The 26,912-nt window shown below is 36.8% G+C and overlaps 1 protein-coding gene across 6 annotated transcripts in view; it reads left to right on the top strand.

Annotated features, from left to right (window-relative positions):
* lama2 (laminin, alpha 2) overlaps window positions 1-26,912 on the top strand; it is a 152,770-nt gene that overhangs the window by 34,985 nt on the left and 90,873 nt on the right. For all 6 annotated transcript variants that reach the window (XM_044105771.1, XM_044105770.1, XM_044105769.1 and 3 more), the window contains exons 3-14: window positions 3,088-3,200; window positions 11,405-11,456; window positions 12,177-12,367; window positions 14,989-15,168; window positions 15,439-15,528; window positions 18,041-18,158; window positions 20,032-20,210; window positions 20,284-20,383; window positions 20,745-20,802; window positions 22,415-22,517; window positions 22,710-22,850; window positions 25,605-25,769. In XM_044105771.1, the coding sequence (XP_043961706.1) occupies window positions 3,088-3,200; window positions 11,405-11,456; window positions 12,177-12,367; window positions 14,989-15,168; window positions 15,439-15,528; window positions 18,041-18,158; window positions 20,032-20,210; window positions 20,284-20,383; window positions 20,745-20,802; window positions 22,415-22,517; window positions 22,710-22,850; window positions 25,605-25,769 (1,490 nt within the window). The remainder of the gene's footprint in view (window positions 1-3,087; window positions 3,201-11,404; window positions 11,457-12,176; window positions 12,368-14,988; window positions 15,169-15,438; window positions 15,529-18,040; window positions 18,159-20,031; window positions 20,211-20,283; window positions 20,384-20,744; window positions 20,803-22,414; window positions 22,518-22,709; window positions 22,851-25,604; window positions 25,770-26,912) is intronic.

Here is a 26,912-nt window from a genome sequence, read left to right as displayed (position 1 = left end):
TAGTCTCAGAGATCACACAAACTAATCATGATGGATTGACTAATTACTAGATTGTTTGGCAGATGTTAATCAAGTTTTTGTTAATCTAAGATTATGATTATCAAATCAACTGAAGAATCAGTTGCTAAATAAAAAGATGGGGAAGGAAAACTACCCTAAAGTTATTGAATAGTTTTTACAGACGACCAGAGTGTTTCAGAATAGATCAACTATTCAATAAGGCATTCAGCAAAATCCTGCAGCTGAATGAAAAATAAAGTCTTCCTACCAATCTGGCATAACATTATGACCAGCATACGCACACTGTCTGCAACTGTCCACCCCATTTTGCAGCAAACAGTGATGCACTGTGTATTGTAACACATTTCTTTATCAGTTAAACAGTGACACTTATTTAACCTGCTAGTTCTCATAATGTTATGGTTACAATTGTTCATGTGAAATAATAAGAGGACAAATAATGTCAAGAAAGTGGAAGAAAAAAATGCATTTGTCAAATTTTGAACTTTTACATTTCAAGTCTTCAAACAAACCATTTCATCATCATGTACTTAAACTGTGATGCATTGATTTTCTTTATTTTAGATAAGCAATATGGAGGGTCAAAAATAAATTGTCATAAGATGCAGCTATGTTTAAAATTTAATGGTACATTGTGAAATAAAGACTAGATACTGTGCACCTTTTTTTTTTTTTTTTTTGCTCCTCATAGAGCCTGACTGGTTGATTATGGCCCCATACGAAATTAAATGGAAAAAGTGGCATGCTGCTGGTAGATATTACATAACCATATTTCCTTCTAGCAAATATAGATAATCACATTCAATATTTTATTGTCAAAATGTGTGCAAAGCATAACCCTGGAAGATGAATTGATATAGTGAAATGGCCAGCATCCAATTATTTTGCATTCACTTTTAGATTGGTTTTATATTCCCTGCTTTCACAGCGTGCTTTCCTTCTTGTCCAGTATATTTGTCTTTGTGCTTATGGTTTACCTGTACAAAGTCTGAGTTCAATTTAAGGCTATCAGTCAGATAGTTTTCATCTTTTCATCTGTTTTCTCATTTTGACTCAAGGTATTGCCATCTGCACATCCCCAAACAGGTCTTAGATTTGTGCTTTTTATGTCAGAAAAAAGAAAGTTTTGAATGATGTTTCTATTTTTCTTTTTATGATCAAAAAGGAAGTTGAAGAAAAGCTTCATTTGATACATTCATCTATAAAGAAAACAATTCACATGTTCTTTCAGAATTTTGTAATTTACTGCATCCAGAGCCTTTATTCCAACTTCCTCTAACTAGAGCTTAATATATTTCCAAGGTTAGAAACAATCAAGGAAAAACAGAATTAAACAAGTAATATAGAAATAAACTAACCATAGTAAAAATTGCAGTTATTAGAGAAAACTCATATCTTACTCCGCTAAAATAGCAGGAGTAAGATATGCAAGAGCGATAATACAACAACCATGAGCCAAAAATGAAGACGGCCAGGCTAAGCTCCTCCACAAGCAGGGTATTGTGAGCAATATGTTTTAATTGGCTGTTTACATGACTGTTGTGTTCAATATCTCTTGCTACTGTGAAGGGACTTAATGGTGTGTTGTTGCAATTAATTTAGCAGACACTAAAACCAAGATCTCACTTCTAAGATAACTTGAATACATGAGGAAATACTGTCACTTACTGGAAATCAGTGTAATTTTGAAAGAATATCAAAGTCAGGGTAAGAATTGAAAAACCGCAATGTAGTAGCAATGTTAGTGTATGAAGACTATGCATTTTGAATAGGAGTCAGTGCCACAGAAAATGTGGATGGACACAGATTTCCTTACTTTTAAAGGTATATGACAAAATTAAATCCACAATCTGCCAAAAATGTTCCTCCATTTGCTTAAATGCAGCCAAAGCTGTGAAAATAAAGTGGAAAAATAACAGAAAGGAAGGTTGGGTGCTTTTTTTGACAATCTGGCCTAATATTTATTGCTGTATTGAACAGATTCTGCTTGTTTACTAAGTACACTGTGTGCACAATTGTCGGGCAACTGGGGTTAAGTATTATTTTTTATTATTTAACCACAGTACTCTCAGTATGCAGGAAACATAAACATCTTAGAAAAGGAAGTTTTTTTTTCATATTTAGAACATGTTTGAATGCGGGCATTATTTTGCAAATATGAAAGTGTATGTTGTAAAACTACAATTTTTTCCACCTCCATTTGTTGTTTTTTCTCTGATAAATTTAGAATAATAACTTATGAGTTTACAAATAAACATTTCAGACATAATGTCTGACATATAGATGAAAATATCTAAAACTCTGTGCCTGATATAGTCCTACTGAGCTAAACAGGAAAGCTGCAGTTGTGGAACAACTCCTCCAGTGACAGCACTGTAGGAAAGTCGGTTCCTGGAGGCTTCATGCTTGAATCACCTCAAATCTTGGCCAGTTAATTTGTGTGACCCTGTACAAAATGGTTGTTTGTTTTGTGTCTTGACAATTTCAAAGAGTGCTGCATCTTTGAAAGACGTTTTAAGGTGTTTAACTGATCAGAGTCAGATAAATCTCTGTTTTTACCTTAATATAGGATGTTGGTGATTGAACCACATTGTACAAAACACATTATTGCTGATGTGCTGAAATCCCAAAAATATTCAAGTTTATACAACCTGGAGTTGTACAATACAGGCAAAACCACATGTATGGTGAAAAAGTTAATTTGCCTATTAATTATGTGCACAGACAGTTTATTCTGAATACGGTCTTTCTCTGTATTTCATTAAAAAAACAGAATTTTGAGGAGAAACTTTGTCACATTAACAACCATGAGAATTTTTCTAAATGCTATTTTCTTTGACTATCAGCAGTTGTCACGTTTTTCTTTCTTTTTTTTGGGGGGGGAAATGTTCAACCTAAACATTAATTAATTAACAGCTGCCATTCCAGCCTGAAACTACACATCTGTTTCTTTAGTCTTCCTTCTACCAACAGGAGATTAATTTGTTTGGGTTTTTTGGTTGCAAATTTCTCTAATAAAACATCAAAACCTAATTTAATATTCTACCTTTTTCTGTATGTGTGCAGAGCATCATCCTATTGAATATGCCATAGATGGAACCAACCGTTGGTGGCAAAGTCCTTCTATTATGAATGGGATGGAATACCACTATGTGACAGTCACACTGGACTTGAAACAGGTAAAAAGAAATACCACAGAGATCTATTAATTTGACATTCTATATCTCTGAGCTCATTAAATTACAAATATAATTAAACTAAACTAAACTGTTCAGATTTTTTTTTTCTATTTTTGTTGTCTTTAAAAGGCATAAGTGGAAAACAAGATAGTGACTTTTTATTCAGAATGCCTGGCTAAAACAAATCTGAAATGTTTTAGCTGTATGTTCAAGGTTGTTTTCTGTTGGAAGCTTCGCTTTTGAGAGAGGAGTTGGAATCTGCTTTTATGTAAGTTTTATATAAACACTTATATGTCACAGACGATACAATGAGTCTTTCTTCATAAGACAGTTGAAAACAACTGTTTGCCAAACTGCTGTACACAAAAACGCATAAAAACAACAAATAAAACATTAAAATCTGCATCAAAAGCAAGCCAAAAGTCAAAAAAGTTTGGGTTTTTTATTTAGAAAACTTTTGCAAACAGGATGTGCATATGGCTGTCTGATTTTTAAAGGAAGATAATGTCTATATTTATATTTTAAATGGCTTCATTGAGAGTAAAGTGAAATCAAAGTCAAATTTCCTCTGCAAAAACTTAGCAAATAAAGCTGATTCTGATCTTTACTTCAAAATAACACTGCATCAGAAATGTCTTTTTCCCCTATTAAATTCTGATTATCAATAAGCTGCTAAGATGGTTGTGCAAAGCCTCTTTTCATGTGGTGATAATTGTAGTTTAAAATAGCTGGAGAGAATGTTGGTGGTGACCTTTCATTTTTAAAGAAAATTGCAATTAAAGATGTAGAAATTCTGAGAAAGCATAACCTCCAGAGCACCTTCATTTTCACACAATTTTCTTCCAGCTTGTCCTCATCAAAGTCATTCATTCAAACTGATGAAGCATATCTGGATCCAAACTATTGTCTGTAATAAAGGACACTTTTTCTGTCTTTTCTGCTCTGGATTTTCTAATGTACATATTTCACTCTTAGTTGTTGTTTTTTCAAGCATATTAAATTAGTTATTGCTGTAGCAAGAAACCCCAGAGACATGGAGAAGGCACTTATAGAAAACTTTACAGACAGAAAACCACACGTATCAGTCTGCAGTTACCTTATTGTGAGTTTCTCTGTTAGTGTGGGAGGAAGCAGACTTGCACAGAGCAAACCTACGCAAACACATGGAAGGATGTATGGCAACTTGAACTGTGAAACTTCTTTTAGGGAGCATAATGATAACAACTCTCAGCAGCCATATGATACCTTATTGTGTCATAAGCACTGTTTGGGGAGATTACGATTAGTCTTCCTCTAACAAGCACAAGTGGGCATTATGATGTTCCGTTTAATGTTGCCATCACCAATTCAATCTAAATTACATGTTCAGTGTAACTGAATCCCATGTCTAATTATTGTTATAGTGCGACACAGTCCACACTTAATGCCATCCCTAATAATGCTGTGTGGGGAAAATCACATTTGTTTTATTGCAAAAACATTTCACACAAATTCTAACCTTTCCTTTGGGGAACATTTATGGCAATGGGTCCAAAATTAATCATATCTGTTGTCGGATTAGAAAAAAATCATTACCGAGTTCTGATGGATTTCAATGTCACTCGCCACATTCAGACAATAGGGACAGAATTTGACTTAAAGAGGACGTAGTATGGGAAATTCACATTTTGCACGTTTCTGTACTGGGGTTTCAACTGCTTCTAAAACCACCCAGGATTTTTTTCCAATAAGTTAATATTCTCTGGTGTCTGGAAAATGACCCATTTCAAAACCATCCAGAATGTAATATCACAAGTTAGCAGGGACTGCCTTTCACCTAACAGCCCCAGCTGAGCTCCAGCATATTTGGTCAGCTGGTTTTACGACTGTATGTGTGTTATTGTTCACTTGCCATTCAGAAACCACTTGCTGCATTCTTGTTGGTGGTCCAGGTGCTTGTGCTTTTCAAAGATGCATGGTTGTATAATTGCACATTACATAATGTGCAATTACAATTCACATTGTACAATTGCGACAGTAAATGGTGAGTTGAGTGGCGTGGCCAACAGCAGCTTGGACTCCCAAGACAGCTCATTCTTAAAGCTCAGAATCAACAGAACTGACTAGACTAAAATCTCATTATCTAAGAGTGATTTTGTGTAAAAAGAAAAAAAAATTAAATGATCGTATTTTGTTTAGCCCACAGAGCTATCCTAACCTGTTCAAGGAAGCATAATGGGTCACCTTTAATCAATATGCAAGCTGCCTTGTATCAGTGATTCAGGGTGGAGTTGGTGGTGTATTGCTGTGAGGGTTTATTTCTTCACACACTTTGGACTCCTTAGAACAGGTTGAGCATTGTTTAAATAGGACAGCCTCCACACACAGTCCCCTGATCTCAATCCAATAAAGCATCTTTGTTATGTGGTGGAACAGGAGATTTACTGCAGCAACTAAATTATATCATTTCAATGCGAACCAAAAACTGAGGAGTGTCTAAAGACACAAAGGTCCTGACGATGAGCTAGCAAGATGTGAGAAGGAAAGTGGTTTGAGTATACATATAAATGACAGACGTTTAGATACTCTTGCTTTAAAGCCCATTAATTACAGCGTTCAGTGCGGCAATGTTTCATCCTCACAAGTAATCATCTTTCCAAATGTGAAAAAAAATGCATGTAGACATCTTCATATCTCTTTAAACTTAGTCACAGATTCACTCACTTATTACCTTAACATAATTTGTGGAGCTTGTGCCACATACACTAGTTCTTGACTTCCCTGTCAGGAACTAGACATGTTTTTAAATATATGTGCCCACATGTGTGCGTGTTTTCAGTAGGTGTTTTATGTATCTGTATGTGTGGTGCTCAATCAGTCCAACGAAAAGCTATTTACCCTCCAGTGCACAAAATTTCCCCTGTGACTACAGTCATCTCACTCAGAAAATGACAGTGCCCTTGTGTGCAAATATGTGTGGTTTATCGCCTATGACATCAGCACTCTCATTTCCTCCCTTGTTATTGTTGAGCCTCTCTGGACAGAAAGACTAAATAATGAGAGAGAAAGTGGGAGCTGAGGGGCCACGTGTGTTGGCGTGTGTACGTGAACCAGACAGTTGATGTCTGTTTATGTTCCTTGTCAATTTTTCAGATGAATTCTTGAACTGTAATTGTGCCTGGAAATGAATCAAACCCGAAAATACTCTGGAAGTTATCTAGAGAGACCTGCAGAGGAGGGCTGTGATTCCTTTAGAGGTGATTTTTAACATTTAATGTAAATATTGCATTTGTTATTAGACGTCCAACTGTCAAGTATGAAAACAAAACGTGTGCAACTACAGAAGATGTCTTGAAATCTTTCTACTACTATAGAATTTAATGTATTTTCTCTAGATTAAAATCATATTTAATAGGACTACTTTACCATTGGTGACACAACTTAGTTTAAAATGTGAAAGTCTTTTCTCAGCCTCAGACAGAAGTCATTTACATTGCAGTTGTTATGGAAATGTAGCGATCAGTTTGATTGATGGACGGCGGTCAAATCACGAACCGGCTCTGCTCTCTTGGGAGGAAAAGAGAACCTGGTGATCGGGGTCCTGAAAGAGGCTGCCACTCAAAAGATGTTTTTATCCACATCTCAAAAATACCTCAACATACACACACACACACACACCCACACACACACGCTTGCAGCCAATTTTGAGCATTTGAAGGCTTCCACAGAGTAGATAGACATGACCCACGTTTAGTTAACTTCATTATGTATGCATTAGTGGAAATAGCTTTTATAATTGCAAAATGCTCAGATAAATGACTAAAATTTTTATTAGAAAACACATTAACAATCTTTTATGAGTTGACTTCGAAAAAGGACTCTGACCTCAAGATGAGCATGCTTGGAGGAAAGAGTATTTAAAAATGTATTTTTTTTCTTGAAGGGCTTATTTTGCCATCTTTACATGTTTATAATCTTATTTATTTGAATTGGGTTTTTTGTCTTGTGTGGCAGTAACAACATTAGAGGAATTCTTCATTACAGCAATTTATCACAAAAGGATCATGGACGGTCTTTATTAATGGATGGGCTACAGTGAACTTGACCTGTTCTTTTCTCAGTTTGTACCTGGATGATAGGTTTCCATGAGAACACAGCTTTTATGTCTCCTAGCTCCTTATTGAAGAGTCCAATGATTATTAATTAGTCGATAGATGTGGTAGCATAAAGAACGCTTAATACTCTGTATCAACATGTTTGAAGTGATTATTTCATTTGGTCACATAGATAATCTTTGGAGAAATCATAAACTGTTGGTAATTGAAACATTCCATATAGACCAGCTTCGTAGCTGTCAACAGATTTCCCTAGATTAAATACGGATCTCTGCAGCTCCTCCAGAGTTTCCATGGTAGCTTTTCTGATTGAGCCTCTTTTTGCTCAGCTTATTTGCTTATTTTTTCAAATTTTTTCATTTCCAGATAATGGATCCAACAGCACTCCATGAGATGTTATATGCTTGAAACATTATTTAATCTCCAAACTAGTGATGGGCAGATGAGGCCTCACTGGGTGTGTGGCACATTTCCCAAACTGTGTGACACTGTGCTGAGACTGTGCTGCTTTGTCACTTACAGTGACACCTTCCGGATTTAAAAACTCATTGCAGGCAAATTAAATAAAGACGGGAGTGTTAACCGGTTCATCTCCCTCATGTCAGGCACGTTGATGCCTCAGCATTGTGGAAGTGCTCTGGTTACAGTTAGACAAAACAGAACACTAAGTATCTCCATCCAACAAAACACACAAACGTGTCGACACAGTTTCTCCCTCAACAATATAACTTGGCGTCGTCACATTCAAACGTGGTTTTCCTTAAAGTGATATCAAATCAAATCAAATCAAACTTTATTTGTATAGCACATTTCAGCAGCAAGGCATTTCAAAGTGCTTTACATCAAATCAAACACAAAAATACAATGCAACATAGAATCAACAATAACAACAATATCAAGTCAGATTCCGTCAATAAATTTGCAATTGATTACGCGCACCGACACAGGATTTCATCTTGTTTGGTCAGTGCATGTGGCGCAGTTTCGGTGTCATTTGGGCTATCACTACTCCAAACCCTGTTTTGAACTTCTCCACAATTTTGTTGCTGTCTTGGTTGTAATTTCTTTTTTTGCCTGAATTTATTATCCAGGGATTGCACTGGGTGTTATTGGGGTTTATTGAAGTAAAGGAGAATGACAGTCCTATAAATTTCCTTGTGCTTTAGCTCTACTTTGCGCTGCTAAATCACAATAAATACTGGAGTTTTAACTTGGTAAGTTTTAGATTTTGTCGATTTTAAACAATGCTGAGAAAAACAAATGTACAACAAACTTATGACACAGTCCTTTTTAGCACAGTTTGTTTTTGACGGTTTCATTCAGTAAACATTGAATACACAGAGAAAGCCAGAGAAAAATATCAAACAAAAACATTGTTAACTAAGCATCTGTTGCAGCAAATGTAACTTTGTTGGTGTAAAGTTGCAGAGTAGCTTACGTGGGAGAGTGTGTAGCATTTGGTGCTATGTGTTTGCTAAGAACCATTTAAAAGCTTTAAATGCCAAAGTAACACCCAGTCTCTAGACAATGAATATGTACTTTTTATTGTATTTACATTAAAATAGCTTTTTTTTGGTAATATCGCTAACAAATTTACATATGATGGATTTTATAGGTGAATTTTTAACATATCTATTTTATGCCTTATCAGAAGGCAATGATTTAAAATGCAGCTGCATCGAAAGTGTCTGCAATTAAATTTTTTTGTTTGTCCTCTCAGTTAAAAAGCGGGTAGGCTTTGCACCGAGATGGTTGTACTGAATATCTGCTGCTTGCTTGCATTCAGTTAGTTTAGCACTGGGCTGTAATTCTGGATGATTCACATAACAGAGAGCTGTGCCAGCGCCTGCTTTATTAGTCCAGTGAGATGTTAATGCATTTCATCTGAAGTGATGGTAAATTTTAACAAGCCTGCATACAAGTTCCTCTACTCTGATGCAACGTCCAGCTGTGACACTACAAGATTGCATCTGTGTTATACACTTGAAACTGAAACAATTTTATGTCCTTAATCATATTCAGATTTTCTTCACCTTAATCAGTCCTTTGTTCTCTTGTGTGCAAATTGCGGAGGAAAGTGCAATCTGGAAATGAAAGTTAATGCCAGTTTGTCGAGCCAGAGAGAATTTTAACACGTTTCCATTTGAGTGACCCGTAAACACCAGCTGTTCAGTTTAACCGCTGTAACTGTGTCCAAAGCAAACTGAGACAAAATGAATTTTTCAGCCTAATTGTGGGCAACTCAACCATGCTGAACACGAGGCTTAAATGGATCGATATAGCACTAAATGTTTTCATTTGTGTGTTTTGCACAAATGTTCCAAAAAAGCTGATCACTGATGTTTTATGACTATCAAGTTGAAGAGCTATAAACCCCAAAATGCTTAATCTGTGTGTGAGGGATTTTTTATGCTCTTGACATGTGAATGCATCCAGGAGAGAAAACCATTTCATATTGGGAAGTACAATCCTGGTCAAAAATATTCATAAACTCACCAGAGGCATGATTTGGATATTGATTTGAATGGTGAATAATGATGAAAAAAGTGTTTCTTAAGGTGGATGAAAAAATTGTATCCTACAATTCTAACTTTTTTGCTTTAACAAGTCTTGGACTTGCAAATTAGAATTTTCTATCTATTTATGTTCATTTCTATGCTCACAGGCAGACACATATACAATCAACCCTCCTAATATATGGATAAGTTTCTTTTAGCTATAGTTTCAAATAAATTGCATGTTTTTTGTTGCTAGAAGACAAGAAGTTTTCAGCTTCTTGGTGGCTACGCAATATGTCCTTTGTTACTTGGATTTCTCCAATGAGCGACAATAAAGGATACTTCTAATATTTTGTCTCCTGCATTTTAATATTAATTGTTATTTAAACAAGTGCCACAAAATAGTACAGTAGAACATTAGTTTAATTTTTGCCTCCAAATTAAAAAGGATTTTGATTTTTTTAAAATATATTTAAATTTCAGTTTGTCCTTTAACAAGATCTGTTAAAACTTGAATGTTTTCACTTCTACATTCCTCTACTTTGTGTTTTTTTATGCTCCAAAGTCATTTTGTTTGCTTTACAGTGAGTGGAAGTAGCAGAGCTTTAAACTAAACCTGATGAAACTCCCAGACACCCTGCTGCTATAAGCTTGTAGTTCTTGCCATATAAAAGAAGAGAAACATAAAAGGAACATATTTTTTTAAAAGTAGTTGCAGCCTGGCCAATTAAATTTGATCCTGGTAGAATCTCAAATTAAATCTCTTAACTGTCAGTAAATATCCTCAGTTTAAGTGACATTTATCTGCCATCTGTGTGATGTGTAGCAGGACAGTTATCAGCCGTTTTATTTGTTGATGCTGTGTTGAGCTTTTGAGGCAGAAGAATTTTCTCGTTTGATCTACATTTGATCAAAACTGAGAATGTGACTCACTGAAACACCCCCTCCCAGCTAAATAAAAAGAGAAAAAAAAAACATATACACTGTATGAGCTAATTCTGTTTATCAGGGCACAGCTGAAGAGCTGCTTGGCTCTATCAAAGAGTCGTCATATAATAAGATACAGCTGAAAACTTACATTTTGTCTTTCACTCATGCACAGTTTTACACTATGTCAACACACACACACCCACGCACGCATGCCTACACGAACACACACATCCATCCTGCATTCTGGTAACAGTGACTCTTTGTAGGTGGCTTGAATAACTGGTATAAGGTTACCCCAAAAGACACTTTCTCACACACACACAAACAGTCTCGGCTGTTTCTCTCCATTCTAATTGCTGCAATATGACTCTGCTTCCCACATCATGAGAAGAAAGAGAGATGTGCCTGCAAAGAAAAAAAAAAAGCGAAGAAAAAGCAGGGTGGTGACGGGTAGACACAGGGAGTCCACATTTGACCTACATCTAATCTTTGTTTTTGTTTTATGATTTGAGCTTTGCCTGCACATCTTTCTGTGGTTGTGTTTACTATTACAATTTTGAGAAAAAAATGATTGTCAGATCATTTAAAAAAAAATAAAAAATTGTATTAACTATACATGTTTTTTTGTTTTTTGGGGCACCATAGTAATTTTAGCATTTTCTCTCTTGTCTGCATTTTCCAGGTTTTCCAGGTTGCTTATGTGATAATCAAGGCAGCCAACTCACCTCGACCAGGTATGAATTCTGGATGCTAATAAGGTGCTGTGGCCACGTTTATTAAGTCTGCAAAACCCTATTTTGAGTTTCACAGCTTTTGATTATGAAGCAAAGAGCATGTGATTAGACGGAATGTTGGTGGCATATTTTCAGCCCCTGTCTCATGAGCGAATAAATCCTCTAATTCCAACCTTAAGAGCAAATGATCCTCTGAAGAAGAATTTACATTAATTAAATGATTAGACCTCCATTAAATTATTAGTGCTTTTACTTTAGAATGCTTTAGTAATGTTGTGTAGCCTTCCTGGGTTTCAAGTCTGCTACGAAGGTGGAACACAGAAGGATCCATGTTTCTCAAACAGATCAGATCTTAATTTAATTATGTTACTCTTTACCTACAAAACGTAAGGTTTAACACTTCCCAGGTATCCATACGTAGATTTATTTGATTCATAGATTTGCTGCTTGATGCTGTCTTACCTATTATTTATCTAGTCTATTTATTTTTTCCATTAACTATACTTCCTTCACTTTGCATGCAATTAGTCAAATCTTGGAGCAGTTTGCTTCAAGGTACTTTGTTAAATATGATTTAAACATTCTGTCAATTTGTAATGCATTATAATCAGCATGGACCTAAACAGTGGTTTCGGTCATCCATCATTGTTTCTATCGATTCTTTTCTCATCTTCGCGTCACATATTTGATGCATTTCATCATTAATATTTTTGTCCACAGGTAATTGGATCTTGGAGCGTTCAATAGATGGCGTGACCTTTGAACCTTGGCAGTACTACGCGATCACAGACACGGAGTGCCTGACGAGGTTCAACATAAATCCACGAACCGGACCGCCATCCTACACCAGAGATGATGAAGTGATCTGTACGTCTTTTTATTCAAAGGTTCATCCACTGGAGAATGGAGAGGTGAGTGTTTAAGTTACATCGCATTCGTTCATTGTTGATGGTCTTCCAGGTTCTTTTCAAACATCCCTCCCTGCTCAGGAAGCCAGGAAAAGGAAATAATTTACACACGTAAATGCAAGGTGTTATGACTAACAAATGGGTGGTAAAAATCTAAAATGTCATTCTCAAAAACAAAACAGTTTTTTAACTGATTTATAAACATTGACCTCCTCTCCAGGAACTATTTTAGAGTGAAGTAATCTAAAAATAAATAGGAAGACCTTTTCCTTTTTTTTAGCTAGAACAGTCAGTGTTCTAGCTAAAAAGTGTCACAGCCGACTTCAGTGTAACACTTCCCTACTTTTAGGAAACATCCGACTGGCATGAAATTTAAGATGTAAAGTTTTGTTAACTTCCATAAAAATATATATAAATATATCAAATTCAAATCTGTTGAAGTTTATTTGAATTGTATCGGAAACAGTTGGGTCTTTAAGAACAGTCTGTACAAATGTGACAGGCAATGACAAAAACAGGGACAGATCTGTCCAGAAGCAGAAAGTGTAGATATTAATCTTACTAATAATGTCAAATACAGAAGTAAAAATGAACAAAATAAAGACGATATGGCCAGTTGAATGTTGGCACACCAGATCAGCGAGAAACCAGCCCTGAAAATTCCAGAAAATTACTTCCATGCCTGATGAGAAACCTCGAAAATCTGGTTTCTTCATGACTTGGACTACAAAGAGAAAATCAGATTTTTTTCTGAAATTGCTTTTTTTTCCACTGCTTCTATTGTAGCAACATATTCCTGGTACATCACAAACAACTGCAAGGAACAGTCAACAAAACATAGAAAATAATATATAATCATAGAGAAGAAAGGTTTGTGGCTATGACACATCAGCTTATCTGGTGTACTGGTGGCTAATTGGAGGTAATTACATGTGCTGATAAGTGAATGAGGGGACAAGTGATGCTCTGGTGACGTGCATAACCATAAAACATTTTAATCAGTAACAGAAGTCTCCTCGTTTTTTTTTTGTTTGTTTTTTTTTTTTTTTGCTAAGCTCAGACTCGCACAGCTTGAGTTTACCAGTGTTTACTGTGATGCCGCTTTGATCAGCTTTGTGTGATTGCATCCAGGATGAACAGAGGAGGAAGCCTGCAGTAACTGACATTAATGAAGAGAAAAAGGACTGCAAAACACACACAAACATCTTCCCATACACACAAAATCAGGGCGAATACAAACCAATCACACATTTTCATGGCCTACAAAGGCTTCTAATTGTTGATGCTTTTGTGAAAACCTGTGTGTGAGTACATTTCACGTGTGCTGGTGTGTGCACATTGTGTTTGTGCTGTTCGTGCTTGTGTCCTGCGGGGGAGCGCTAGAGGGGGTGTGAGCTGGGAGATGTCAAGAGCTGCAAGTAACGACGGAGGTGTGTGTGCGTGCGTGTGTGTGTGTGGGGGGGGGGGGTTGACAGCTCCCCAGCCGTCTGATCACAGTGAAACCATAATGAGTCGTAGGCGATGTGTCACTGCATCGCACACACATTCACAATGTCATCTCACCGCTCAACACACATGGCAGCACACACACACATATATAAATCATCTTCTTCGTTACTTCCAAGTGTGCAGCTTACACCCATCAAGTGTTCCCCCTTGACACACACACACTCAAGCACGCAGTCAGCTCTCCGTCTGACTTTTTTTTTTTTTTTTTTTACAGATGCCAAATGTTGCTTTTGGCCACATTAACAAGACAGACAGATGGACAGACAGACAATTAGAGCCTCACCCTGCTGCTTGTTGAGTTTTGGTTATCTGTGATAGAAACTAAAGCAAAAATCACCTTTCAGGCTTGTTTTAAATATAGGTTATGTCAACAATATATTGTTTTGGTTTCCTAATCTGTTATCCTGAAATCCCCCTGTTATGAGTTGCTGTGTTTTATGAAAATGTGTTATTCTAATCTTCAGATATTTTAAACACAAGCTGGATTATTCTTGACTGATTTCTGTAGTTTTTTGGTAAGCTGATTTTAGTGCTTTTTTGGATATAGACCACGTAGAGCATGAAATATGCAAAGAAACAAAGTTAAACTGGATTATTCTATGCACTCTTCATTTATGTTTTCACAAACAATGTTCAGTCAGTTGTGCAGGTTTTCTGTTGGACTTGCATTGAATTGCAAACAAATGCTGGTATTCAAAATCAGTTTTCTGTATTCTACTTGGACTCCTAAAGTTTGGGTAGGCCCAGAGAAACTTTCCTCTTAGCACAAGAATTTTGCAAACAGTTTGCTGACTCTGTTCACATCATATCCATGCAGTGAGGGTCAAAAATTCAGCTGCAGATATGTTGACCTAAGTCTAAGAGGAGGATAACTTTCAAAATATTTAAAGAAATGTGGAAAGGAACCGTGTGAGGGACTAAAAAACTGATATAGCTGACCAGCATATGGGGCACACAAATTCTCATTTAAGTTAGATATTTGAGATGTGTTCTCTTTCTGATTTTGTCACACGTTTAGTGAGACGTGTTTATGATGGCACTGAGGGGGAGTTATTGTTGGTTCTTGGCAGCATGTCTTTGATTAGCTCTATATATGCCTGTACTTCTGTCTATAGATCCATACGTCTCTGATCAATGGGCGACCCAGTGCAGATGATCCCTCTCCCACCCTGCTAAACTTCACCTCTGCCCGCTACATCAGGCTGGTGTTCCAGCGAATACGAACGCTGAACGCTGACCTAATGACTCTGACACTTAGCGACCACAAAGAGATCGATCCCATTGTGACAAGACGGGTGAGCCTCAAAAGCACAACGATATTTTTGTTTTGTAGCTTTTTACAGTAATTCTTGCCTCCAGTCACTGTAAAATTTAAGATACAGAATCACCATTTTTTAAGAAAAACATATTCTAGATCTCAAATTTTATCCTTAGGATAAAATTTGATTTATTTGTTTTTAGCACTTAGATGTTTTTCTTTCCAAAATCCTTATAAAATCTAAACGGTCAACCTTTTATCTTACCGATGTACTTTTAACATAACATGTTTCTCTTTCTCTTGTCAGTACTATTATTCCATTAAGGACATCTCGGTTGGAGGAATGTGTATCTGTTATGGCCATGCCAAAGCCTGTCCACTCAACCCTGCTACGAAGGTACAGCACTCCACTCACTGCTTCTAAGTCCAGTTAACAATACCATGAAGGTAATGGAGCACTTCTATAGTACTAAACGAGAGCACAGAGAACCCTGAGGCTGCACCTTTTTTATGACCTCATATCAAACTTTCTGAGTTTATGTGTCTAGCTGCCTTCAGGGACTCAGGTGACACTGCGGAGGGTTGTCTCTCATGTCACTTCAAACACAGGTGTGTTTGATACCAGACATCTGATCTTTCTTTCTCTCTCTCTTTCTCTCTCTGACCACATACACTCACACACATAAGCTTAATCGTGTGTGATTTTCAGATGTCCTGAGGCTTAAATACGCAGTGTAACTCAGATGTGACACTGGTGTCTGGTCCCTCTGCGATGATCTCAGTGAAAAGAAGTGATATCAGTAAAGTGTGTTGAGCTCCAGTTTCCTACTTTCTTTTCTCTTTCCAGCCTTAAAGGTTACCTTGCAGAAGTGTTTAAACTGACTAGAGAAGCAGATTGAGCCACACTGATGCTGGTCTTTAGTTGATTTTTTTCACTGTAAAGTTGTTTGTTTGCCCTGAAAGTGGCATTTTTTTTTCATTAGCTTGCAAAAGTATTCAGCCCCCTGAACTTTTTATTAGGATTTTATAACGTAGATAAAAATTGAAAACACTTGAAATGCAACTAAATTGCAACAATTATCAAATGACTGCTGGTGAAATAATACAGCATATTAACTGTAATTATAGAACTGTGGTGTGTTGCAATTTTTTGCATCTAAGAACAGAGCTCAGCATGTTAATATTTGGTCACCTATTTTATGTATTTGTGGCAATGCTAATCAAATACAAATAATTCTTAAGCAAATCAATTAAAAAAACAACGTCATACACTTTCCTGAGCCAATATTTCTGACATAGAGCTGTTTTGCCAGAAAGAATCTGCAATATATGAATTTGAGATAAAGTATTTAAGTTTACATTTGTGACTTGACAAACATGAAAACGTTCTCTGATGTTACTTGAATGTAATAAGAATTTTTGTAAAGGATATATGCTAGTGATATTGCTGAATTTCAAGATCTTAACATAACATTTTAGGCCACTATATATATCTAGATTGCTCCCACATTTTTTTTTATTTTTTTTTTTTTTGACACAACTTCAAACAACCAGTGCAGGAAATTTTGGGTAAGCGCATAATGGAGCTGTAATTTCTTGAGTGTTTCAGATGAAAGCTCAGCACAATGGCCGCTGAATGTTTTCTGTTTCAGATAAAAGGGGGAAATTTGCCACTGCCAACAAATCCAAACTTGGCTTTCGCCTTTGCTACTGCACTACAACTCCTTCCAGTTAAATCCAACACCCTCACAGAATAACCCAATTCACAGAAAATCCTCGGCTGAATTGCTGAACCTTGGAACTGGCCAGCCTCCTGTTACATTCTGCTTTTTACTGGCCATGTTTTAGCTTAAATTGTATTTCTCTCATGGGGGTATAATAGAAAACCAATTTTCTATTTACTGGCGAGCTGGCAAATTTTTTTAGTGCAACTCGCTCTCCTGTGGATACAATGTTGTTTGTTAGGCTTTTAACAGGTCATTCTTGTTGTGATTCACTGTGTAGAGCTGTCTTTTTTTTTTTTTAGATATGTGTGACTATTTTTAAGAAAAAATAGCTTGTCCTCATTTAATCTGATCTGTTAGATCATATCAGATTTTATATTCTTGCCAAATTAAAAATTTTTGGCAATATCTTCAGATGGTTAATAATGGGTGGGGGAGTCATTTTGTCATGTTTTAGTCAGAGTGACAACAAAAAACACTGAAATAGTCGTGATCAAAACATGACGTAAAACTTGAATGTCCAGAGTCGATCTTCAAGGCCTGGTAGCCCTCCAGACGTTTTGAAAACCTTTGTATTCATGGTTATTAAAGCCAGTGTTGATACTTTTGGCATCGTCCTGCATGTCTTACATGTTTCTCTTACAAGTGCTTACATATGCTTCAGCACACCTTACTTGAGGTGATGGCTGATCAACGACTGTAATGCCAAACTGCAGTCACCTGAATCAGGTCTGTTAAAGACGTGTATCTTAAAGATCAATTTTCTGTTGCACTTTGTCCTTCCATTTAACTTTCCAAGTTGATGGCTACTGGCCAGTGGAAGTACACTAAGGCAGAAAGAAAATGTTCAATAAAAACTAAATTAAAACCAATCACGCTTGAATTATGTATTTTTCTGTTAACTAAGCAACCCTATTTGACTTACTGTTTCAAATTCGGATTTAGTGAGCTTGTTCATTTGATTAATATACTTTTCAGACAATCAAAATTCAAGTCTTAATTATTTTAACAGCAACTCAACAAAGTGACATGAGTGGTATTTCAGACTGTACCCATTCTTTCTGTTAAAATTTGTAGCAATCTTCTCATAATCAGCTTCCAGCCTGCAGAGGACTAATAAATCAAAACAGCTTCAACGTCTGTAGAACACATAGTGACTGTGTTTGTATTTGTGTATCTCTGTAGAAGTTTAGCTGTGAATGTGAGCACAACACATGTGGGGAGAGCTGTGATCACTGTTGCCCGGGTTACCACCAGCAGCCATGGATGGCGGGAACCTTCCTCACGAGACACGTTTGTGAAAGTAAGGAAAAAAATTCATATTTTATTTTCTCATGTGCACGTTTAGCTTCTATGTTCATCCACTACATGTCAGCTGGTGTGCAAACAAAGCTTTTATGCCCTGTGGTCACTCATGTTATGCTACATAATGTTTCCTTAAACCATATGAACCAAATACCCTGATGTACTTCAACCTTACATTTGACTAACCTGAAATGACTCTAAAAAAAGTGTTAGCGCCGACTCCATCCAGCCAAGTGGAATTGGACTTTTATATTAGACTATCAAAAGTCACCCCTGCATCCTTGATCATCAGCCGTAAAGAGACAATGTCAGAAACTATGATCATAAAACAAATTACAACATGTAATCTTACTTTTATTTTACACAGGCAAAGTTGCAATCACTTTTTGTGCCTTGATACTGACATAACATCGCTTCTATAAAGAAGTCTGTCACTAGAGCAAGCATTGCAGAATCAATCGTTAAAGATGGAGCAGGGCCAGAATGTCTTATTGCTAAACTGTCAATTTAAAAAATTACAGCGCCATGCAAAAATGTGAATGCATCTTGGACTTGTTCATATTTTGTCACATAACAACCACAAGCTACATTACATTTTATTGGGACTTTTTGTGATGTATCTGTTTTATTCTTGTTATAATGCAATTTATTCAAGTAGAGCTTGTTATGCCTTTGGTACAAAGTCATCCAAGGAAACTTCGCCAGTGGCATTATATCAATAACTTTGCAGCAAATTCTCATTTCATAACAGAACAACATACTTTTAACCTCAAGAGGGTTTGAGAAATTTAAATTTACGTTGAAGAACAAAGTCCAGCTAATCCATCCACTATTAGAAGCCAAGGCATCGTTGTATCTACTTTAATTTAAAGTTTTGAGATAACGGTGATCTTACAAGGTGGGAGACCCTTTTAGAAAATATAGCAGATTATAATTTTTCAATGCAAGCTTAAGGAATTTTGCTTCTTTATAAATTGGACTGGAAGGATCAGAGGATCTGCTGAGGAGGTTGAGGTCTTGTGGAGAGCAAGGGGCTCTCCTGAGGAGCTTTCTTTGACTTCATGGTGGCAGCAGCCATCTTCTATTCTATGTTATGTAGCATGGCTTCTACAGCTGAGAAGAAGTGGTTAGATAAGCCAATCAGGAATGCTCCCTCGACCCAGTGCAGGTGGTGGGAGACAGAAGAGCCGTGGTAAAACTGCATCAGTGTTGGACAATGTCTCCCACTCAGTTCATGGAGTGGTTGTTGCTGAACTGAGAGCTCCTCCAGTGATGGACGCCTGCATCCTAAGTTCATAAAGTTACTGCAGATTTTTCCTCTGTAAGACTTCAGAACAGTCACTGCTCCCTTCAAACTCAGCAAGTTTTTATAAGTCTGCTTTTATTTGTACATCCCTGTTTGCACAGTTCTTTCATTGATGTAAATAGTCTGTTTTTTATGCACATATATAATCTATTCACATCTTGTACACTTTTATCTCCAAATTAAGCTACTCAGATGCACATCACTTTTAATATAAGCCTTCTACTTTTGAATAACTGCACAGTATTATTTTTCTTATGTTGTTAATTTGTACTTTCTGTACAGTTATTTATTTTTGTTTTTATAGATTTGTTTTGTAAATTTGTGTGAATATGCCTGTTCCCACTTACTTTGCTGTGACCCCTGAATGTCCTCACTGTGGGATAATAAAGGATGTTTTATGTCTATTTTTGTTACTCATGAACCTTTTGGGACTAAAAATTGGAAAATATTTTAGTCCCAGCATGTGAGCATAAAACCCAAATCAGTGAAAGTTACTCCTGGTTGCATATATTGTGCTGTACTTCTTCTTTTTGTTTGTTTTTACTTTATTCATGTGTGTTTGCAGAGTGCAACTGCAATAATAAGGCAGAGGAGTGCTTTTTTAATCAGACTGTAGCTGACCTGTCCTTAAGCCTCGACACTCACGGTCAGTACCGAGGTGGTGGCGTCTGTATTGGTTGCCGTGACAACACAGCTGGAATCAACTGTCAAAGCTGCCTTCCTGGTTACTACAGACCTACAGAGGTGTGTAGGATATACACAGATGTTTCCAGTAGTGGTGTTATTCCAGTTAAAAATTGTCTTCTTTGCCGTGCAGGTGGGTGCAGATGAAGAGGATCCCTGCATCCCTTGCTCTTGTGATCCACATGGTTCTATCAGTCAGACTTGTGTTGCAGATGAAAGCCAAGCTTCGCCCGGTATGAAAACAACTTTTTCTTCTTTTTGCTCTGACATCTGTCCATTTTGCTCTGAGAAACACATCTCACTTTTTTAATTGAGCTTAAAGTGAGACTTAGATCTGAATGTAACACCTTGTTAGTCCAACTTGATGTCCTGTGGGATTTATATTACTGAAGATCTTGTTATAGAAATGGCTTTGACGAAGCCAGACTATTTATATTAAGAGGTAATTTTGCTCTTTTGAGTATTTTCATTCTTTTTATATCACAGAGGTAGATCTATTTTAGTTTCTGTGACTTTGTTTCCTTTTTTTGTGTGTCCTGCTTGCTCATCGTGTCTTCTAAGATGTGTGTCCCTTTGTATGCGTTTGATTGGCAGGTCAGCCAGCAGGGTCATGCTGGTGTAAGGAAGGTTTCGGGGGTCTGCGATGTGACAGGTGAGAGACCCACATACTCACGAACTGAAAGACACAGAAATGTAGTGACAGGTGAGCAGAGCCTTTCAGCTCCTGTCTGCTCAAATTATTGTTTGAAAATTGCTAGAAAGCCATTAAGATCTGAGAAAATGATATCACACTGAGATCGTATATTAAGTATGAAAGTCACATGATAAATGATCATGTATACCCATGAGATATGTGGCTCTGCATCCTGATAATTGAAAGTTCCAAAAAAATTATATTGACTATTACACTTTATTCTTAAGCCATATTGCAACCAATAATTAAAAAGGTGATTTTCAAAATCTATGAATCTATCCATTGATGTTTATCATGTTATTTTATTCAAGTAAACTTTTTTATATTTAAATACTAGTTTTTGAATAAAAATTTAACCTACAATGCAACAGATATTAAAAAAAATAATAAATCCATTGTTCTAAAAACTTACAAAGAAATGTACATAATTTCTGTCAATGAGGGAATTAGTAATTTGTTGCAAGTTCATTTAAAAAGGATTTTATAGACTTATATTTAAAAGCAAATTAAATAAAGAGGCCTGAAATTCAAAAGAGGGTTGCCATTTTGGTGTTGGAAATGCATGTTTTTCACGTGAAAAAAATCAAGGCCCTCTTTTTTTAGTGGAATTAGAGTTAGAGAATATTTTTCAGCTTTCACAGATGTTAAGCTGTTTTTGGAGTTGTTTAATATGATGGCTGAAAAAAAAAGAAATTCTGTTCAAAAACAGGAAACAAAAACAATTCCAAGGTTACCGACCTCTGCAATTTAATCAAAGGTGACTATTTGACTACATAGTGATTCAGAGTTTTTTAGGATGAAAACAATTACTATTTCAGTTTAATTTTGCTTATTTGTCTTCAACACGTCTTTACTCTCCACTGATTACATCCTTTAGGTACCATAAAAATAAATTAAAACTGCATCTAGTGAATAATTATAGTTTATGCTGGGAACGGTTGAAGATGTGTTACTAACTTTTACGAACATGAATCTCAAAAATATGATTACAAATCCTGCTCTACAACCTTGATCATGCTAAAAGTCTTCGTATTACTTTGTAGTCAATAGTGTGAAAAGCTACACTGTGATCTAGTCAGATTAGCATGGTTAAAGTAGCTGTGTTGTTAAAATCTGTTTAAAATTGTTGCTTTATCTTCACTACTGCTGTGTTAATTTAATAAACTTGCGTGCTATTAAATTTCATACAGATATTCCAAAATAATCAGATTTAGCAGTAATATCTTTAGGATGCAACACATTTTTAAAGTCTGACCTCTTAAGGGAGGCTAGGCACACTTTGTCCAATTTCACTTTGATTTTATTTTGTGACATTTTCTACATATGCCGTGTCATGAGTTTGACGTATTTAATAAATCATGGGCAGACAAATGTATTTGCACGGTTTATGACGACAACCAATAAAATGATTTGACAATTTTAGAAAGTTTATAGATACACAAAGCATAAAAATATTTACTCAAAACTTTAGTGTTTTCTCGTTTTGGCAGAGGGGGGACAATTCAAAAATAGGTTACACTGGCTCTTTCTGATGGTTTTCTTTATTGTTGTTAAATTCATTTGTCTCCAGATGTGCTGTTGGTTATAAAGACTACCCAACCTGTGAGCGCTGTAATTGCAGAGTGGAAGGAAGCGTCAACGCTGACCCGTGTGTAACACCGTGTATATGCAAGGTTGGAGACAGACTCACACACACCCTAACACACACACACACATTCACACTCATTATGCCAAGTACTTTGTGTTAACCTTTCTAGCCTTGTCATCATTATTTTCACCACATTAACACTGCAATGGCATGCCTTTTGCCCATATCTGAGAACGGCTCATAAACTCTGATCCATGTACTTCTTCTCTGTGTGCAGGAAAATGTTGAAGGAGAGAATTGTGATCGGTGTAAACTTGGTTTCTACAATCTGCAACAAGATAATCGACGTGGCTGTGAAAAGTGTTTCTGTTTGGGTATTGCAAGTCAGTGCTCTTCTTCAACTTGGAACTTTGAGAATGTAAGTAATTTTACATGTTCACCTCCTTCTCTGTTTGATGGATGAATAATATGATGAAATGACCTTAAACTAGGAGCTAGCAACAAGACTCTTCTTTAAATAAAAAGCACAAGAAGGGTCTCTCCTGTAAACAAACAAATTAAAAAGCAAATCCTGAAAAGAAGACTTTTTAGTTACCTTTGTCCCAAAAAAGACTTTGCAGAATGGCCTTGTCCCACTATTAAAAAAAATGTAGAACTTGAGTGGAAATGATTTTGAAAAAAGCAATTTTTCAATCTGCCCACATTGGTCTAAGCTTATTTATTCAGAATACATTTAATGTTTGAGTGAAGTACAAAAAACCAACTGTTGAAGTATTTTATTCTGACTATCAAGAAGCATTTTCATTTTATATATATATATATATATATATATATATATATATATATATATATATATATATATATATATATATACACAGTATATATATTTATGGAAAAAAGACAATTTTTAAAATTTTTTTTTTTTTTTTTTTTACTAGTGAAATGTTGCATATTAATCTTGAGGTGCAGAAATGATCACTCTTCTTGGTCCATTTGTGGGAGTCAACTCCCAAGAAAATATTATATTGCAGCTGACGTAATAGCATTTACTGAAAACATGTATGGACATTTTCCATCCATGTTTCTGAGAAGATTGCATCTCGTTGTCAAACACCGAAGTTACCTGGGGCCATAGGCCAATAGATGGGCCATAGACTTATTGCCCATCTATTGGCCATAAATCAAGGCCAATAGATGGATAGAATGTGGACCTGATGGTTCAAAAGGCCGCTGAAGTAAAAGAAATTGGAAACGGTTTTGATTTTGTTTTGTCAAAAGCATTTGTGCAAATGTCTTCTTGGAATTTCCCTTTCTCCAAGCACAAGACCTGCTTATGCCAGCATATCCTAGGCTGAGTAAGAAGCACAGGTTTTGTACAGTTTCTTTATGTTGGTGTCAGAATCATGCTTCTGATATGGTTAAATAGTATCTGTAATTGGTTAAATAGAGCTGAAATATCTGTAATTGTTCCAATGGTAAGTACAACTGTCCAGCAAACCAATCTATAGATTAACTAGAGATCTGTTTGAAAACTCACTTGAGGAGTATATTAATAATAGATATTATAACAGAATGCATGGCTTCATTCTATATTTGCGGTATTGGTAAATACTTAAACATACTTAAAAACATGCTGTTTGGGGAATTGTTTGCAAGCAATAATGTGTAATGACAAGAACCAAATGGTAGGATTGAGGTCAACCAGGGTCAACCTTAACCTTGTTGTCACAGAGGTAAAATACTTCACCTAGTGACAACAAAACAGAACAAGAATTAGAGCAATGAGACCCAGAATTGTTAACCCTGTTAAGATTTCCAGATTCTGTGGAATTCAAGGTCTAAAAGAAAGAATCAGTCATTAGAGTACAGCAAAAAAAAAAGGGGGAGTGTAGGGTGCAAGTGAAAGGCAAGGTGAAGTGCAAAAATGTTGTGGAAAGAGTTTAGAGAGGTAAGACAAGAAGACAAGTCTGGGAAGGAGAAGACAAGAGGCAGCAGGGAGGAGAGGGGTGAAGCAAGAGCAAAAGAGGTTTAACTGACAGGTGGGGTGGGACAGGGGGAAAGAGGAGATGCTGACAGGATGACAGCTCTGATTTAGATACTGATAGTGAGTGTGTGTGTTGGAGCGCGTGTGTGTTGGTGTGCCTGTTAGTGTGTTCCAAAGGGGAAGCCAAGGTTAGGTTAATTGTAAAGATACGTGTGTGTTTGGCTGGCTCTGGCACTCACACACACACAGATGCACATCCTCAGTCAAGGATTTGGGGGAAGAAAAAAAAAAACTCTTTCAAGGTGTCAGTTTGTAGCTGACATGTGACAGATGTACAAAACAAATAAAGGTGTTTCTTATTTATAGCGTGCATTGTGCAAATGTGCATTAAACTGACACAAACAAATGGAATATATTTTTGCAGTATTGACAGTCTTGTCGCAGTTTGTTTTATGTCGGGCTGTGGAAACGGAGCTCGGATGATATGAGAGCCAATCTAGTTGAACATTCACCACGTTGTCAGTTACAGTTGTATGGAGCATCAAATTAAGACCATCCACTGGGCTTTATAATTAAGCTCAAGGGATTAAAAAGCCTGGCTACACTATATACGACTTAAATATGTTTTCAGTTGAATGCCACTGATCAGGTGACAACAAGCAACTTACTTCTACTAAAGTACGAAGGTCAGCTCTTTTTAAAAAGCAAAGATATACTCCTAATTACCTCGGGGATATTATCAAATGTTAATATCTGCTTTATCTTTGGTGCTCCGAGAAAGGTTGCAATTTATTCGGAGGTGGCATTATCTCTTGTACGTCGTTTGAGTCAAAATAGAGAAGTATTTAGTGTGACATGGAGTTTAATTAACAGCATTTTAACATTTAAACATAAACTGGATGAACTATCTCTGGAAATTTATGGTAAATGTACAGCTGGTCACCATGCTGCATGTCTCGTCTGGTGAGGCTGCTGGAGACTTACAACGATAAAAACTTGAAATTGAAAGCTGACCTCTTTGTAAAACCTCGACTTGCAATATAGCAGGAGAACGGGAGAAAAAGGTGCAATCCAGCAAAAGCCCTTTCACGAAAATGACTTCAATTATACTGAGCAATTAGAGTAAAAGAGTTGTCTGTAGAAGTAAATGACCTCTTTTTCTTGTGTGTGTGGTTGCTGTGTTTTTAGGTGACCACTCTTGCTGGCTGGCATCCGGTTGGAAAGACAGGAGGGAGGGTGTGGTCTGTTCACAGAGAGACACCTTCATATCTGACCATCAGACACTCGGATGTTGTGAACGATCTTGGCTCCGCCTACTACTGGAACGCACCTGAAATATATCTTGGAAACAAGGTTAGAACAGACAAACACTTTTCCTGTACTATTTCATACCGTCCGTGTTGCTAATAATATATTCGTGTTGAGAACTTGTTTTCACTGCTGTGTTGTTTTGCAGAATTAAAAATGCTGCTCCAGTCTGTCCTGTTCCCTTTGAACCATCTGTAAATGCAAAAAGATTTTCCAAATAACATTATTATATTGTTCAACTAGACCAGGCACACACTCTTGATAGGGGTGTGCACTCCTCTGTCATGTCGGCATCATGTTTCGTTTGAGTAATTTTTGCTTAAAAACATTGCATAGTAATTAAGATTACACTCTCATTGTTTTACAAATGGATAATGAAAACAACAGTGAAAACATGAAAATGCTCCTATGATGCTGCATCATTAGCCTTGAATGTGTAAACACATCCAATTTGTGGTCTCAAAATAATGCCTCCTGGGTGGATATCTGCTGAGAATACCCCCCTCTGGGATGCTCACCTCCCTCCCAGGCCTTCTTCTCTGGATCAGCTTCTGCTAATGTCGACCATTTGATTTTGCACTGGGGTTTTCTCTGGGTGCGATTGGACTTTTATCACTCCAGCTGGTAAATAGCTGCAGACCATGTTTCTGAAGTTGTTGGCCTACTACTACAACAACATACCAACTGTGATGTTTGTGTGTCGTGGCTTAGAGGGATCTACCACTGAATTTCATTACATTGCACCCTGCAGGCCTGGCTTGTCATCTCACTTCTTTGTCTAAGCGTCGATTCCTCCCTCCCCCCAACCATCCCTCCATCCCAGCCTCTTTTCATCGGCCCTGCTCCTCTGACTCTCACTCCATCTCTCCAGGACTCCCATTTTTCACCTTGCTGTTCCTAAATCACCTCCCTCCACCCCTTCCCCACCTCAGCTCTCTTGTCTGCCTCTTTCTCTGTCTCTCTCACTTGCTTTGTGTCTCACGGGATAAACAGTGTTTCGCCTGTTGAACTCGATAATCAACTGTTTTTCTCTTAGCGCCCGCACACATCCACACAGCGAACACGCAGCCACACACAGTTACGCTCGCACAGACTCCCAGGTCTACATAAGTCAGATAATGATGTGTTTTGGAGGCATTAGGGATGGCGGAGCAGAACCGCATGCCTCCAAACATGGGAAACAAACAA

Source organism: Gambusia affinis, linkage group LG22 (assembly GCF_019740435.1).
Source record: "Gambusia affinis linkage group LG22, SWU_Gaff_1.0, whole genome shotgun sequence".
Taxonomy (NCBI): Eukaryota; Metazoa; Chordata; class Actinopteri; order Cyprinodontiformes; family Poeciliidae; genus Gambusia; species Gambusia affinis.
This window is presented reverse-complemented; position numbering and strand designations above follow the sequence as displayed.